The sequence below is a fragment of the Bombyx mori genome, chromosome 3 (assembly GCF_030269925.1).
Source record: "Bombyx mori chromosome 3, ASM3026992v2".
NCBI lineage: Eukaryota > Metazoa > Arthropoda > Insecta > Lepidoptera > Bombycidae > Bombyx > Bombyx mori.
The window spans coordinates 1,793,422-1,808,713 of NC_085109.1; the positions used below are offsets into that span (position 1 = coordinate 1,793,422).

Here is a 15,292-nt window from a genome sequence, read left to right on the forward strand (position 1 = left end):
GGTCATGTAATGAAGGCTGCATGTATCCGGAGAGCGCGGTCTATCGATTTGCACATGCGCATTGCGCGCGGGATCAACAGGCGGATCCGTGACGCACCACATCAACATCACACGTAGGTATTTTCAAACAGACCCGATCCTGTGGACCGAATGGTAAACAGTCGACGTCGCCTTAAACACGTCATTATGAATCTTCCCGATCCATTTTAACCCACAGACACAGCCCACTGAGTTTCACGCCGGATCTTCTCAGTGGGTCGCGTTTCCGATCCGGTGGTAGATTCTGCGAAGCACTGCTCTTGCTATGGCCAGTGTTAGTAGCACTCCCGGTTTGAGCCCCGTGAGCTCAACTACTCGCCCGGTACGCTGACATAGCCTCTAAAGGCTATCATCAGCTTAGGTAGGTAAAAAAATTGTTCAAACAACTCGCCCGGCCCGCTCTGTTAATGTGGGATCCGTTACGAAAAAACTTATCCATAGATTTTTAAATCTAAACGCTCGCTGAAAGAAGGTTTCAAAGAAAAAGGAAATTTCTTAAAGTTTTGCTTTAGGCAGTAAATAATTCGTTTGGTCGTTGTTTGCTTGTTGCCCCGTGAATTTGCCGTTTTAATAAGTTTCATATGTTTTTCTTTCACAGGATTAGATTTATGGTATAGATTTAATGAAATGGCCTTCCAATTTTTTGTTTTGTAGACGCAATCCACTGAGTTTCTCGACGGTTTTTCTCAGTGCACTGCTTCAGCTAGAGTCAGTGTTAGAGCCATTCTCTCAAATTGAGCCCGTGAGCTCACCTACCGGTCCGCATGTAGTTAAAATACACGTTCAGGTTACCGTTAATGAGTAGATAGGGAAATAAACTTGACTTACACAAATACTTTCGTGTATAACAACCCTTTTTAGATTTGTTTTTTCACTGATCGAAATGAAATTCGCGATAAACGTTTTCTATGTTATAATAAAACCTTTTTGGGTAACATAACATTAATATTTTTAACTGTTCTTTTTTTTTTATTGCTTATATGGATGGACGAGCTCACAGCCCACCTGATGTTAAGTGGTTACTGGAGCCCATAGACATCTACAACGTAAATGCACCACCCACCTTGAGATATAAGTTCTAAGGTCTCAGTATAGTTACAACGGCTACCCCACCCTTCGAACCGAAACGCATTACTGCTTCACGGCGGAAATAGGCGGGGTGGTGGTACCTACCCGCGCGGACTCCCAATAGGTCCTACCGCCAGTGAAAAACTAAATACGATTCAAAACTAAAACAGTGATTCAATATTAAATACGAACATAGCATTTTGCGTAATGCTGAGTCAGTAATCATTTTTGAAGTTGTTATATTTTAGTACTTGCGTCAGTTTTTGCGAGTCGTAGATATAATTAAAACTACGTATACGGTTTAATGTAGCGTTTTTTTTAAATCATTATTGTAACTGATTCTTTAGAACAATATTAACAAGTTGAACGCCATATGAAAAATCGAGTATGTTCATTCAGACCACGGTACTCACCGGTGAGCTTTATCTTACTGAACCATTCGGGCCACGAGGGTCACCCGGTGAGCCTTTTAAAATATCTAAATTAGATATTAGATTAGTCGCTAATTTTTATTTTCCGTGCAAAATATCGCACATTATAAATTTTCGAATGAAAATCTCAAGTTCATAAATATACTGATTTCCTGATTTTAGCTTGGCCCGAATAGTATGCTACTTTAAGCTTGCCGATGGGTCGTAAATCGTACAACGTGTTAAAATCAGTCGTCCATGACCACGAAAACTATTCGAAAGGTCGAAAATAGTCTAATGACAATAATAATCGCGATTTTAAATCGTAAAAACAGTTTTGTATTTTACATGTTAATTTAGAATTTGTTGATGTTTGGATATTAATTTTCTAGCTACACTAGTATGTGAATCCTGCCACTTCGCCTACCATCCATCAAACCGAAGCGCATTAGTGCAACGGGACAGACAGAGATAGACAATGTCGCCGACTGACGACGTTACGCGTTACAAACCAGAAATCTATATTATATATTAATACGTGAAGCAAAAACTTTGTATCCCTTTTTACGAAAATTGCGCGGACGGAGGAGTATGAAATTTTCCACACTTATAGAGAATATAGAGAAGAAGTGCACAATGCTAATATTTTTTTTAAACAAATGCATAAAAGATACATTAAATCAATAAAGAAAACATTATACACACTACATACTATGTGTTTGACGCACACATGCATGCATACTATTTATTGTGAAACTTTTGTTCTTGACGTCTGTTGTCAAATTGAGAATAGATTAAAATTAAATATTGTTTATCTTTATTAATATTTTTTATAGAGTAGTCTTGGCGAAATCTGTGATTATAGACGTATAAAATACAATCATAATAGTGTACAAACTTACAATTCCAATTATAGTCGAATTTCGACTACTGCGGGACCTCTAGTATTATGTTAATACGTGAAGCAAAAACTTTGTATCCCTTTTTACGAAAATTGCGCGGACGGAGGAGTATAAAATTTTCCACACTTATAGAGAATATAGGGAAGAAGCGCACAATGCTAATATTTTTTTAAATAATGCATAAAAGATACATTAAATCAATAAAGAAAACATTACACACACTACCATGTATTTGACACACACCCACGCATATATAGGTACATGTATTTTTTGCTTATTGTCAAACTTTTATTGTTTAAAGTGTTTGGTCAAATTGAGAATTGAGAATAGATTGTTTGTCTTTAATATTATTTGTCTATAGTGTAGTCTTGGCGAAATCTGTGAATAAAGAAGTATAAGTCATTGACAATAGAACCATAATAATGTTCAAATTTATAATTTAAATTAATTATAGTCGAATTTCGACTACTGCGGGACGACTAGTATCATTAAAATCATAAACATTTTAAATTCGTGAAATCACAATTGCCAATTACATATTCGCAAGTTATCGAACTACGATCGTAAGTGTTTTTAGAGATGAGACAAGAACGAGTAGTGTAAACAGTGCAAGCATGTGTCAGATTTGGCACCGATACAGCAAGAGTTTTCGTTGAGTGATCTATACATACCTTGTGAATGTACCACCCCTATAGTTGTATTCGGGAATACCTAGTTATATCTCTACGTTGCATTCTGAATTGATTTAGCTATTTGTTATTGTTACCGCTTGGAGAGAATCGGTTTTTAATGTTTTAAGATGTAGAAATGCGATGCTTACTGAGCGCCATCATATTGAGATTGCCACGTCATCACGGACCCTCCCGATCCAGTAACGGTGCTTTTAGGTACCCCAAGCACCGGTCATCGTTCTCCTCGAACCCGTCGCTTGCGACGAAGGGCTCGGCGAGTAAATTAACCCACAGACACAGCCCACTGACCTTCTCGCCGGATCTTCTCAGTGGGTCGCGTTTTCGATCCGGTGGTGGAACGGCTCTTGCTAGGGTTCGTGTTAGCAACATGGTCAGGTTTGAGCCCCGTGAGCTCACCTACTAGCCCGGTGACGTTGACATGGTCTCTTTAGACCACCAGGCTAGATAAAAAAACGTTAAGATGATTCGTGAGGGATAGACACCGTCTTCGCTGCGCCGCTGACGTCCAGGAATGACTGAAAGCTTTACATCAACACCTACCCACTTTTGAACGTCTCGCATGACACATATATTACTGCTTCGTCCAGAAACAAAGTATTCCAAACACAATCTTTCTCTTTTGTGTGACAATAAAAAGTACAACATCATAAAAATAATTTTCCATCCTCAATTAGTCATGTCATGCAAACCAGCCAAGCTCCTTCAAGGTCGATTGTGAGTCATACTCCAGACATAACTAAAACGGTAATAATCTTTCGTAATTATGAATTACATTATATGTATTATTTATGTATAGGATAATAAATAATTTTGATAAGTTTTTCTGCATATAAGTACATGTTAGTTTTTATTGTTATTTTAGTGAAAAAATAAGGGTAATTAAAGTATTATAATAATTAATAAATATTGTTATTGCTAAATAAATTCGAACCGTTTGTTGAAGTTTTATTAAAATCTCGTCTATATATGATGATAAAACGCCATTTTAATCTATAAATACAGTAAGTATGTGCATAAATCCTCAGTTTTAAAAAGTCTTATTGGGAAGCCTAAAATCAATCGTCTTGTACTACACTTCGAGACATACCAATTCAATTATAGTTTTTTCAGCAGTACTTGTTGGTACAATCACAACGCCTCTCACCTAAGGTAAGTCAGGAGTGACGCAGCCAGAACGTAAACCACAATGCTGTATTTGTCAGAGCCTGGAAATTCCTTTGCTAGAACAAAAAAATAGAAAATTTAATAAAGAAATTTTAATAAGTTTGAATGAAAAATTTTTTAAACTATTATTTATTTTTCATTTTTTAGTTGAATTTAATTTTTTTTTTTTTTTTTTTAAATATTGAATTGTCATCGGTCCTTAATAAGTATACCAAATTTTGAGTTAATCCGACGTTTTGAAGGGGGTCAAAATCATGTTCAAAGATTCCGTTACATGCATACGTCTGAGGCTAATAAAAGCGTATTAAAAAAAGTCGGGTGTCATGTCCTATATACCACCTGTATTCCAGACATTATTTCTAAGTATTTCTTCACATCTCTCCTTAGAGTTTGAAATACTAGAATTCCTTATTATAGGTTTACACACTCGCAAAAGAACCCGTAAATTTATTCATTTTCAAAATGCCACCAGGACCGAAACACGCTATTTTCATACGGAACAAATGTAACGAGCTTTTATAGATTACGTTATGAATCACATCACATATATGATGAAATATAAATGACCTCTTATCAACTCTTCTAATCTCAAAATTCATTCATCTAAATGCTCCAGGCGTTCAAACATACTAGAATTTATATTATTATATAGTGTTGTGAGTTTTCAAAACCGATAACACACTCCGATAGGTTATCTCTAAATCTGAGTCAACATTGTTAAAATTTCTATACAGAATTGATTTTCTACGATTATATCCACACTGTTTGGAACGTATTTTTTTTTAATGCATTTTTATAGACGCTATTTTCAATTGCCTCTTTGGACGAGCTGAACCAACATATCGTTACGTAATGGACAAAGTTTCAATTTAAAACCTACGGAAACATTCGTACTTTCCACGAGTAACAGTAATAATACAACATTTTAGCGAAAAAGAAAACAAACTTCAAAAAAGTCAAACGAGAATATAATCAATAGAGTGTTGAAGTCAAATTAAATATGCGTTATTGAGGGTAGCTCAAAAAGTAGTGGTCAAATATTAATAAAATTAAATTATCTTAGACTAGCGACCCGCCCTCGCTTCGCTTCGGAAACATTAAAACACACATGAAGCCAAAAAAATAAAATATTTTTTTTTTTTTAAAAGAAGTAGCCTATGTTCATCAGGGACAATGTCGGCTTCTAATGGAAAAAGAATTTTTCAAATCGGTCCAGTAGTTTCGGAGCCTATTCAAAACAAACAAACAAACAAATCTTTCCTCTTTATAATATTAAGTATAGATCAGAAACATAAGCTTTCATTTAAAAACAGTATCATTAAAATCAGTTAACCTTTTGACTGCATATAGATCACCGGTGCCTTACGGTGGACAGTTGTCGTGGATAAGACGTCCGGTGCACTCGTGTTGAGCGATGCACCGGTGTTCGAATAGAAACCATAAGTGTTAGCAGAGGACTCTAAAAGTACGGAGAACGTCCTCTCTGTATTTCTCACAAAGCAATAAGCTGATATACCTACCTAATTATTTTTGTTTTTATTGAATTTCGTGAATAAGGTATAACCCTGAAGCATATTTACGTCCGTGCCGTTTCAACAACTCTGCGACACTGCGCCATTATATCCGATAATACTCTTGTTGCGAGTTACGTTTGCGTTGTGATGTCTCCGAGCTCCGTCTTACCTCCGGGTTGGGGTCCAATTTGGTGTCAATCGCAAAACTGATCGTACTTTATTTTTATGACAAATGCGTATTATCATTTGTAAATCGAAAAGAGCGAGTCGTGTCACCAGTGTGCTTGGTGCGAATTTTTTGACTTCTCGATCGCGTAAAAGTTAACTCTAATTTCGAGTTGGGAATTCTCTCGCTACTCCAACTTCATACAAATTAAGCATAAGCACACCGACAAATAAATGTTTGAGTAACTGACAAGTCACCGGAAGTAATTCTTGAAATTGGAACGACGGTCGGAAGTATCATTTTTATCGGAAGAAAATCGGTTTTATCATGAAAAAATATACGGCTCTGGTTATCAGAAAATATGAATTGTTTACACTGACAGCGTGACGACAGCGTCGCGGCGTCGCGTCCGGTGCGATCTAGTGGGACCGCGTCGGTCGAGCGGTGACGACGCGACGCAGCCGTGAAGGTTAGCCGTGACGTTCCGGCTCACCTGTAGGAGATGAAATGTGAAAGACTATATAGCTCTTGTCCGCTACATAATATGGCTTCATTCAGCTTGATTCTTACAGGTCCTTGCGGATCCATCAGATCCAATAACCGTTGCATTAGACGTCTTTAGTTCTAACACTAGGAGCAGGCTCAAGGACTCCGGTAACCGTACTCTTGAACTCGATAAAGAGTTCGACGTGCTACTTAACCTAAATATCAGCCCGCTAAGTTTCTCGCCGGATCTTTTTTTTATTGCCTTTGTAGGCAGATGAGCATATGGCCCACCTGATGGTAAGTGGTCACCGTCAGCAATGCCAGGGGCAAAGCCAAGCCGCTGCCTACCGTTAAGTACTCTCCGTAGGCCTCGTTTGAAAAGGGACATGTCATAGCGCTCGGAAAACACCGTGGAGGGTTCTCCCAGTTGGCCGCGATTCCGATCCGGTTGTAGATTCATTCGCGAAGCAGTTACTCTTGAGTTTGTTAGATCTCCTTTGGAGGCGCTCGGGTAGCTGTTAGCAAGTCCCACCTCATGGCTGAGCCCTTGCTCGCCCACCTGTGCTGGTGAAACTGGAAAGGCCTCCGGGCCACCAGTAATCCCTCAATCATAAAAAAAGTTGGATTCTGCCACTAAGCAGTTATGCGCTCCGATTCAAAAAGGCTACTCGCATAAAATAACATTCACGCTTTGGTTACCAGAATTCTGCTGCTACTGAAATTGTAAAAATCTTGAATCCTTGATATGTGAAGGGGTGAATCTAAAAAAAAAACAAATTTGGAAAACCAGATAAGATTATCGTTAGGTGACATGAAATTTTCACTGCATCAAACATGGTAGTTACGAAATTCCCTTTTGTATTATCAAAGCAGTTATTTATTAAAATTATTATTATTACCGATGTTCAAACTTTTGGGTTGTCTGTTGTCTTCGTCGCTTTCAAAGCTGAAAGTTTATCGAGATTTTCAACGTTTATCGACGCCTTATTAGTACAACTTCAATGACGACTTGTAATAAAAATATAACGATTTAAAAAAAAAAAAAAAGGCAGTTTATTGTGAGGTATTTGAGAACAAAAAATTTATTAAAATGTAATCTATGTAAGTACCTATTTTAACATTATGTGTATTCTATAATTATGAGATGTTACTTTAAGGAAGATTTTTGTTTTGATTTTGTTCTTTTGTTTTTTGTTGTTGTTTGTTATTCTTTTGTTAATCTGGCACCTACCTTGCATTATCTCTGTACCACCCTCTATGGTCGACTGGAAGAGAATGCCCATGGCATTAAGTCCGCCTGTGTACAACTTTTGTTTTGTTCATAAAGTATAAATAAATAAATGTACAAAAGTGTACATAAAGACACCATTGCGGTTTCGAAATGCGGAGCTGCGAGTGTATTTATAGTAAAAGTTGGTGGTAAATGATATCACACTTTGTAACTTGTCATTAACAATTAACTGATTAGAATATTTTATCGTTTTTGCTCCAATTTTCGTACACTCATATCATAATCAATGAAATAAAAATAAAAAATATAATGAATAATTAATTTCATATTCGGACTACCGAAATTACGACAGCAAAGTGTTAGAGTGGAGCTTATGTATTAGAATGGAGAGTACTAACGGTAGGCAGTTGGTTGGCTCTGCCCCTGGCATTGCTGGCATCCATTGGCTAAATTAACCACACCTTGTGAGTCCGAGCGGGTAGGTACCACCGCCCTGCCTATTTCTGCCGTGAAGCAGTAATGCGTTTCGGTTTGAAAGGTAGGGCAGCCATTGCAACTATACCGAGACCTTAGAACTTATATCTCAAGTTGGGTGGCGCATGGGCTTCAGTAACCACTTAACACCAGGTGGGCTGTGAGCTCATCCACCCATCTAAGCAATAAAAAAAACACCATCAGGTGGACTGTAATCTTTTTGTGAACATACTTCATTATGCATGGTCTGTAAAGATCTGCAAATGGTGTCTGTTATTTTTTAACTGGCGACCTTATGCTGTATTGGTTAGGTGTAGTTCGGATAATAGTACAGACTAAGCTATTATAACTAAGAGGAAAACGACAAAAGCTTTGATATTTGAGTAGGTCAATCCAACTCTTGATCTTCGTTAGAAGAGTTCGGTCGTTATCTTGGTACCTGATGGTCAAGATAAAGTAAAATTATTGAATCTCCATTCGTAACTCTCGGCGTTCATGGAAATAACTCCACGATATGATATTATCTCATTATCACGTTTATTTATATATGTCGGAGAAGCCACAATTATTAACACCATCGTCAGATATCCGTAGAGGCGAATAGAGTGGTCGAGCTTAGCAGACGTAACAGATGATAGTTCTTAGGACGGAGGCCCCGCTCTTCAAGAAAGAAGGCTGGTTGGTAAGTGTGATGGCGTCTACGCGCCTCCATCGGCTAGGCTCTGTCGTAGCATGAAGCTAGCCGAGTTCCGACGATACCGCGATCGTGCTGCCATCTCTCGGGAATCGTGCTGCGTTTCGTTTAGCTACTAAAGAAATTATTTTTTTTCCTACCTAAGCTGGTAGCCTTGATTGAGAGGCTATTCCAGGGTAACCTTAATAAGTAGGTGAGCTCACGGGGCTCAAACCTGACGACGTTGCTAACGCGAACCCTAGCAAGAGCCGTGCTTCGCAGAATCTACCACCGGATCGCGCGACCCACTGAGAAGATCCGGCGAGAAACTCAGTGGGCCGTGTCTGAGGGTTAATTTACTCGTCGAGCCCTTCGTCGCAAGCGACGGGTTCGACGAGAACGATGACCGGTACAAATGAATGACCATTTCCGACATATATATGCTAATTTCAGTTCAAAACGGTTTTACGGTTTTAGGAAAGGGCTCTCAAAATCGAAATTATAATGAAAATATAATTACCTAATTAAAACTACTTTTAAAGTTGAATCTCGCGATTATTAATGACGTTATATGTATTTTATTTCGGACGTTTCGTATACTTTACAGTTTTCGTGGTCATTTTACTACATATTTACCATATTACCAGAATTTGTAGACAACGTAGACGCTACTTGCCGGCCTAAACCTTGAAACTCGGATCTAAGGTCGAAGTCCCAGTTTTATATTGTAAAACCGTATACCTTTCGGAAAGTAATAATAATCAAATTAAACAAAACAATATTAATATTGATTCGCCCCACAGAATCCATTCTTCAAACGGGACCATAATCTTGTGCGCCGCGCAAGGTCACTGGCATCGCGCGTCAGCTGATTTCAATCGTGTTACATTACGTGCCATAGAAAAAGCAATAAAACTAACTTACGAAATTTTTAGCAGCAGGAAACACGAGAATCCATCCAGTTTCTGGGCGTGCTTAATTTATAATAAAAGTGACAAAAATTCTGCAAGTAACCTCGATCTGAAGTATTGGAATATAGAAAGTAATGTAGCGATGACCTTAGAATGAGAAGGTCATATGGATGGAACGGCGAATTAACGAATTCAGGCTTTTATTTGATTTGGCCTATTAATCAAATTCTTATGCATTTCTAATAAAAAAAAGACGTGTGGTGTCGTGGGACACCGGACAGGAAATTTAGAAAATCCTTATTATAAAATTATTAATTTTAAGTTCTATTCGAGGTATAAAGAAAAGAAAACTGGAGGTTTCGCAACAACCCACGGTCATTCGGTAACGTGCGAACTTATTGTGGTACACTTCATTCACGGTTGTTTGCATAAGAGTTAGTGTATTGCGCAAACGAACGCTCTGAGATCGTGGTCAATGAATGATAAAAAAATATGTTATTTTTTGTACGTTATTACAAAGTTAATAAAAACCTTACGTTACGGACGTTTTTTCCCGGTTAGGGTACCCCTCCGCACCGTCCCATAAGGAACTTCGTCCCAAAAAGTGAAAAAAAAAACCTTCCTTTTTTAATTCATAGATGGCTGCACGAGGTCGTCCTCCAACTGGTGTTAACTGGTTACTAAAACCCATAGACAAGCGAGTGCCGTCACCGATCTTGAGACGAGGCTTAATACCAAATGTGTGTGTAACATTACAGCTGTCCCAAGCCTTCTTCCAACTCCAACCATAGCTGCTCAGTACCATAAAATAGCAGGGAGGTGGTACCCGTGCGTGGTCGAATATCGCTCATATCGCTTATTGTAAACTTAGTCTTTAAAGGTATTATAAAATTGTAAATAAGTGTATAATATACTTGAAATATGTTAAGCGATGTGTGATTTAGCGTAGAATTAACATTTAAATCTATATACATAAAAATTAATTGCTCTTCGTTAGTCTCGCTAAAACTCAAGAACGGCTAGGCGGCTGGACCGAAGTCCAGAGAAGGTTTAAAAGGTAGATAAATATATGAAAATGCTCGGAATTAAATAAAAATAACAATTTTGTTTTTTCTTTGATGTCGGGCGGATTCCTTTTGTGTTTGTTTTAAGTTTATTTTATACAAAAGGTTAGGTCTTTTATTTATCGATTGAGGCACTACGAAGTTTGCCGTGTCAGCTAGTAATAATATAAGTATTAACCAACTGACTTTCTCGCCGGATCTTCTCAGTGTTCTTCTCTTCTTAGCACTGCTCTTCTTAGGGTTAGTGCTAGGAAATTCTCTCAGATTGAGCCCGTTAGTTCGCCTACCAGTCCGCGGAAAGCACCCAGTTAATAGGGTTAAAAAAAAACAACTTGCGTCAATGAAACGAAATACATACGAATCTATATATTAATACGTGAAGCAAAAACTTTGTATCCCTTTTTACGAAAATAGCGCGGACGGAGGAGTATGAAATTTTCCACACTTATAGAGAATATAGAGAAGAAGTGCACAATGCTAATAATTTTTTTTAAATAATGCATAAAAGATACATTAAATCAATAAAGAAAACATTACACACACTACATATTATGTATTTGACGCACACACGCATGCATACTATTTATTGTCAAACTTTTGTTCTTTTTTTTTTTTTTATTACTTAGATGAGTGGACGAGCTCACAGCCCACCTGGTGTTAAGTGGTTACTGGAGCCCATAGACATCTACGACGTAAATGCGCCACCCACCTTGAGATATAAGTTCTAAGGTCTCAGTATAGTTTTGTTCTTGACGTCTGTTGTCAAATTGAGAATAGATTAAATATTGTTTGTCTATGTTATTATTTTTCATAGTTTATTATAGAAGTATAAAATACAATCATAATAGTGTACAAACTTACAATTCCAATTAATTATAGTCGAATTTCGACTACTGCGGGACCTCTAGTTATGATTAATAGTTCAAACACAATTAAGTGTTTTTGAATTTTAAAATCTACAATGAAATTATTAGGCGTCGCCAGTCAGTTTTGTTGGGGCCTTCTGCGTGCTAGAACCGGCTCTGCCGATCGCGTCCAAATAAGTACTTCGAATAAGTACCGGACTAGTTTTCGTTCTCAAATCAAGGACTGGATGCCTGCGTATTACGTGTACAAAGTGCCCTTGCTAAAAACGCGAAAAGATTACTAGTGTGTATAATATATAATTTGTCAGGATAAAGCTAAAAAAAATTATCTTACTGGTGGTAGGACCTCTTGTGAGACCGCACGGGTAGGTACCATCACCCCGCTTATTTCTGCCGTGAAGTAGTAATGCGTTTCGGTTTGAAGGGCGGTGCAGCCGTTGTAACTAATTATACTGAGACCTTGGAACTTATATCTCAGGGTGGGCGGCGCATTAACGTTTTAGATGTCGATGGGCTCCAGTAACCACTTAACACCAGGTGGGCGGTGAGCTCGTCCACCCATCTAAGCAATAAAAAAAATATTGGAAAATTCTTAATGAAAAACGCAACGAACCGCGTAAATCTAATGAACTAAAATATGTACGTAATTTAAAAAAAAAAATTATCATACGCTCCGAACCGGTTCTTAGATAAAAATACTGGGGCCAAGCAAAAAAAAAAAAAGATCTGGACTTTGACTAATTAAAAAAATTTATTGATATAAAGACAACAAAAACTTTTCGTGTTCACGAGATATCTCTAATGTTACGCATCCTACGTTGGGTATGATGCGGCGATGTCGGGAAGCACTACATAATTATAATAATTAAACAATGTTCACTTACAACAAAGATTAACGCGATACCAATTCGCGTTTAAAAGCCCGTTCATTATTTATTCCAAACTAGCTGACCCGGCAGACTTCGTAGTGCCTCAATCGATAAATAAAAGACCCAAACTTTTGTATAAAATAAACTTAAAACAAACAAAAGGAATATGTTCGACGGGGTACAAATCAAAGGAAAAACAAAATTGTAATTTTTATTTAATTCCGAACTTTTTTCATATTTATCTACCTTTTAAACCTTCTCTGGACTTCCACAAATAATTCAAGACGAAAACTAGCCAAATCGGTCCAGCCGTTCTCGAGTTTTAGCGAGACTAACGAACAGCAATTCATTTTTATGTATATAGAAGATAGAAGATAAACTTCTCATAAACAGGTCATTGTAAATGTCGCAACAGTACATACGTATTCAATATTATTTTTTACCGTCCCTATTTCGTCTGTATCCTGGAGCCAATAAGAATTGACCTTTGACGCCCTGTTTTATCAGGGGCAGTGCGATAATGTTACTTAAAATAAAATTATTAACAAATATGAAGATACTATTTATTATCTTGTTCTACTCAAACGGGAAATAGCACGTTTATTATTACAATAAAATTTAATGCAGTCGCGTCACTAGTGATTGCTTATATTGCACTGTCTATTACAATGTGACGTCATCTTCCTTATTGGTACCAACCCCGCTATCGGAGTTGAGGGGAAAAAGTTAAGTTTTACTCCGCGTGGTTGAAGTAGTAGCAACATAAGCTCGAGGAACTGGGATATTTAGACGTACCAGATGTACAGCTAAACTGCTTAGATGATTCTTGTTAATCGTATGAAACAACCTAGAGGGAATCTGATCAAAGAGCTGAATGGTGCGTGGCAAGGATTTTTTGAGACGCACTGTGGATAAGCGTGGTCCCGCTTAGTAGGGGTTTATGGCGTTAATTGGGACGGTAAAAAAGATTGGGTCATCACAAATAATTCCTGAGAGCCCTCATGTATTTACCATACCACATCGTATTTGTAATTGAGTACCAAATCAGCCATGATTATGTGAGATCTACTGTCTACGTACGACAAGTCTAATTACCATTTAAGTGTTTTTCTAAGTAGATTTTGCAAAATTTATATCCTAAGACGGTATGTTATGTGAAGATTGTCTTCGACAGTCATATGGGAACCGAGTGCGTATCGGACATAGCACAATAAAGGTTTCTGACCATTTGGCTGGTGTTCTGCCCACGGCGCGCTTTCCCTCTATGCGACCCGTAATTATGAGCTTCTCTAATTCATGTCTGGGAGACCGCTTGATGTGTCCGAAGAAGCTCATAACACGTTCCCGGCAGATGGAAGAGAGCCTTTTTCGGATGTCTAGCTGCCTTAGAATGAACTCGTTTAGAAGGGCTCGTGTTAACAAATTCTCTCAGGTTGAGCCAGTGAGCTCATCTACCCATTCGAGCGTAGCTGGAATAGTCTCATAGGCTACTAGCGAATAAATAGGAGAAAAAAAACCAGTTCATTATTTTGTATGTATATCTATCTATAAGTAATAAACTGTTTTTGCTTTCAGTGAGAGCAGCATGTTTGTTTCACGAAGACGCTGGATACTGAAGACATGCGGGACGACCACCCCGCTGCGGTGCGTCCGCGCTGTGCTGGCTCTCGCACAGGACGTGGCGGGCCATTCGTGCGTGCACAACGTGTTCTACTCCAGGAGAGAATTCGCCCGTCCCGAAGTCCAGCTCAAACCGCACGACAACTTTGATTCAGAGGTCTGTACCCATTGGCCTACGCATTAAACGCATTATATTTCCTTTTTTTTATTGCTTAGATGGGTGGATGAGCACACAGCCCACCTGGTGTTAAGTGGTTACTGGATCCCATAGACATCTACGACGTAAATGCGCCACCCACCTTGAGATATAAGTTCTAAGGTCTCAAGGATAGTTACAACGGTTGCCCCACCCTTCAAACCGAAACGCATTACTGCTTCACGGCAGAAATAGGCAGGGTGGTGGTACCTACCCGCGCGGACTCACAAGAGGTCCTACCACCAGTAAAAACACGAGACACTGTCACTCCGAGAAAGACACACACGAGCCACTATGCCCACCGAGTTTCTCGTCGGATCTTCTCAGTGGGTCGCGAATCCGATTCGGTAGTAGATTATGCGAAGCGCTGCTCTTGCTAGGGCCAGTGTTAGCAAATTCTCTCAGGTTGAGCCCGTAAGCTCACCTACCCGTCCGGGCGTAGCTGGAATAGCCTCTCATACCTCCCGCCATCGGAGCAGAGTTCATCTAGATTATTTGGAACCGCTGCGTTCATCCACAGTGCGATTCCAGAGGTCTTTTTTGCCACGTACCATCCGGCTATGGAATGAGCTCCCCTCCACAGTGTTTCCCGAGCGCTATGACATGTCCTTCTTCAAAAGAGGCTTGTGGAGAGTACTTAGTGGTAGGCAACGATTTGGCTCTGCTCCTGGAATTGCTAAAGTCAGTTATCGCGAGAGCTCATCGACATTACAAAGTGAACGCCTTGAGCCTAAGTCCAAGCCTTGATTATGTGGCCTCACGTTTTTTATTTATTTAGCGCTTTTGGTGATGGCTGGCCCGCCTTTCAAACCGAAACGCATTACTGCAACGTGGTATATATAGGCAAATTTGGGACCAACAAGCGCGCGCTCACAAGGCTAACCAACCAGTAAATGGTTAGAGGCAGTTTAACTATTTTCAAATCACAAGCAGCCTCGTTTAATATC

The 15,292-nt window shown here is 38.8% G+C and overlaps 1 protein-coding gene across 1 annotated transcript in view; it reads left to right on the forward strand.

The window, feature by feature from the left end:
- Positions 1–15,292, forward strand: part of LOC101742584 (S-adenosylmethionine decarboxylase proenzyme) — a 49,869-nt gene that overhangs the window by 31,684 nt on the left and 2,893 nt on the right. Inside the window, exon 3 of the mRNA XM_021346500.3 lies at positions 14,105–14,306. Coding sequence (XP_021202175.1) covers positions 14,105–14,306 — 202 coding nt within the window. The remainder of the gene's footprint in view (positions 1–14,104; positions 14,307–15,292) is intronic.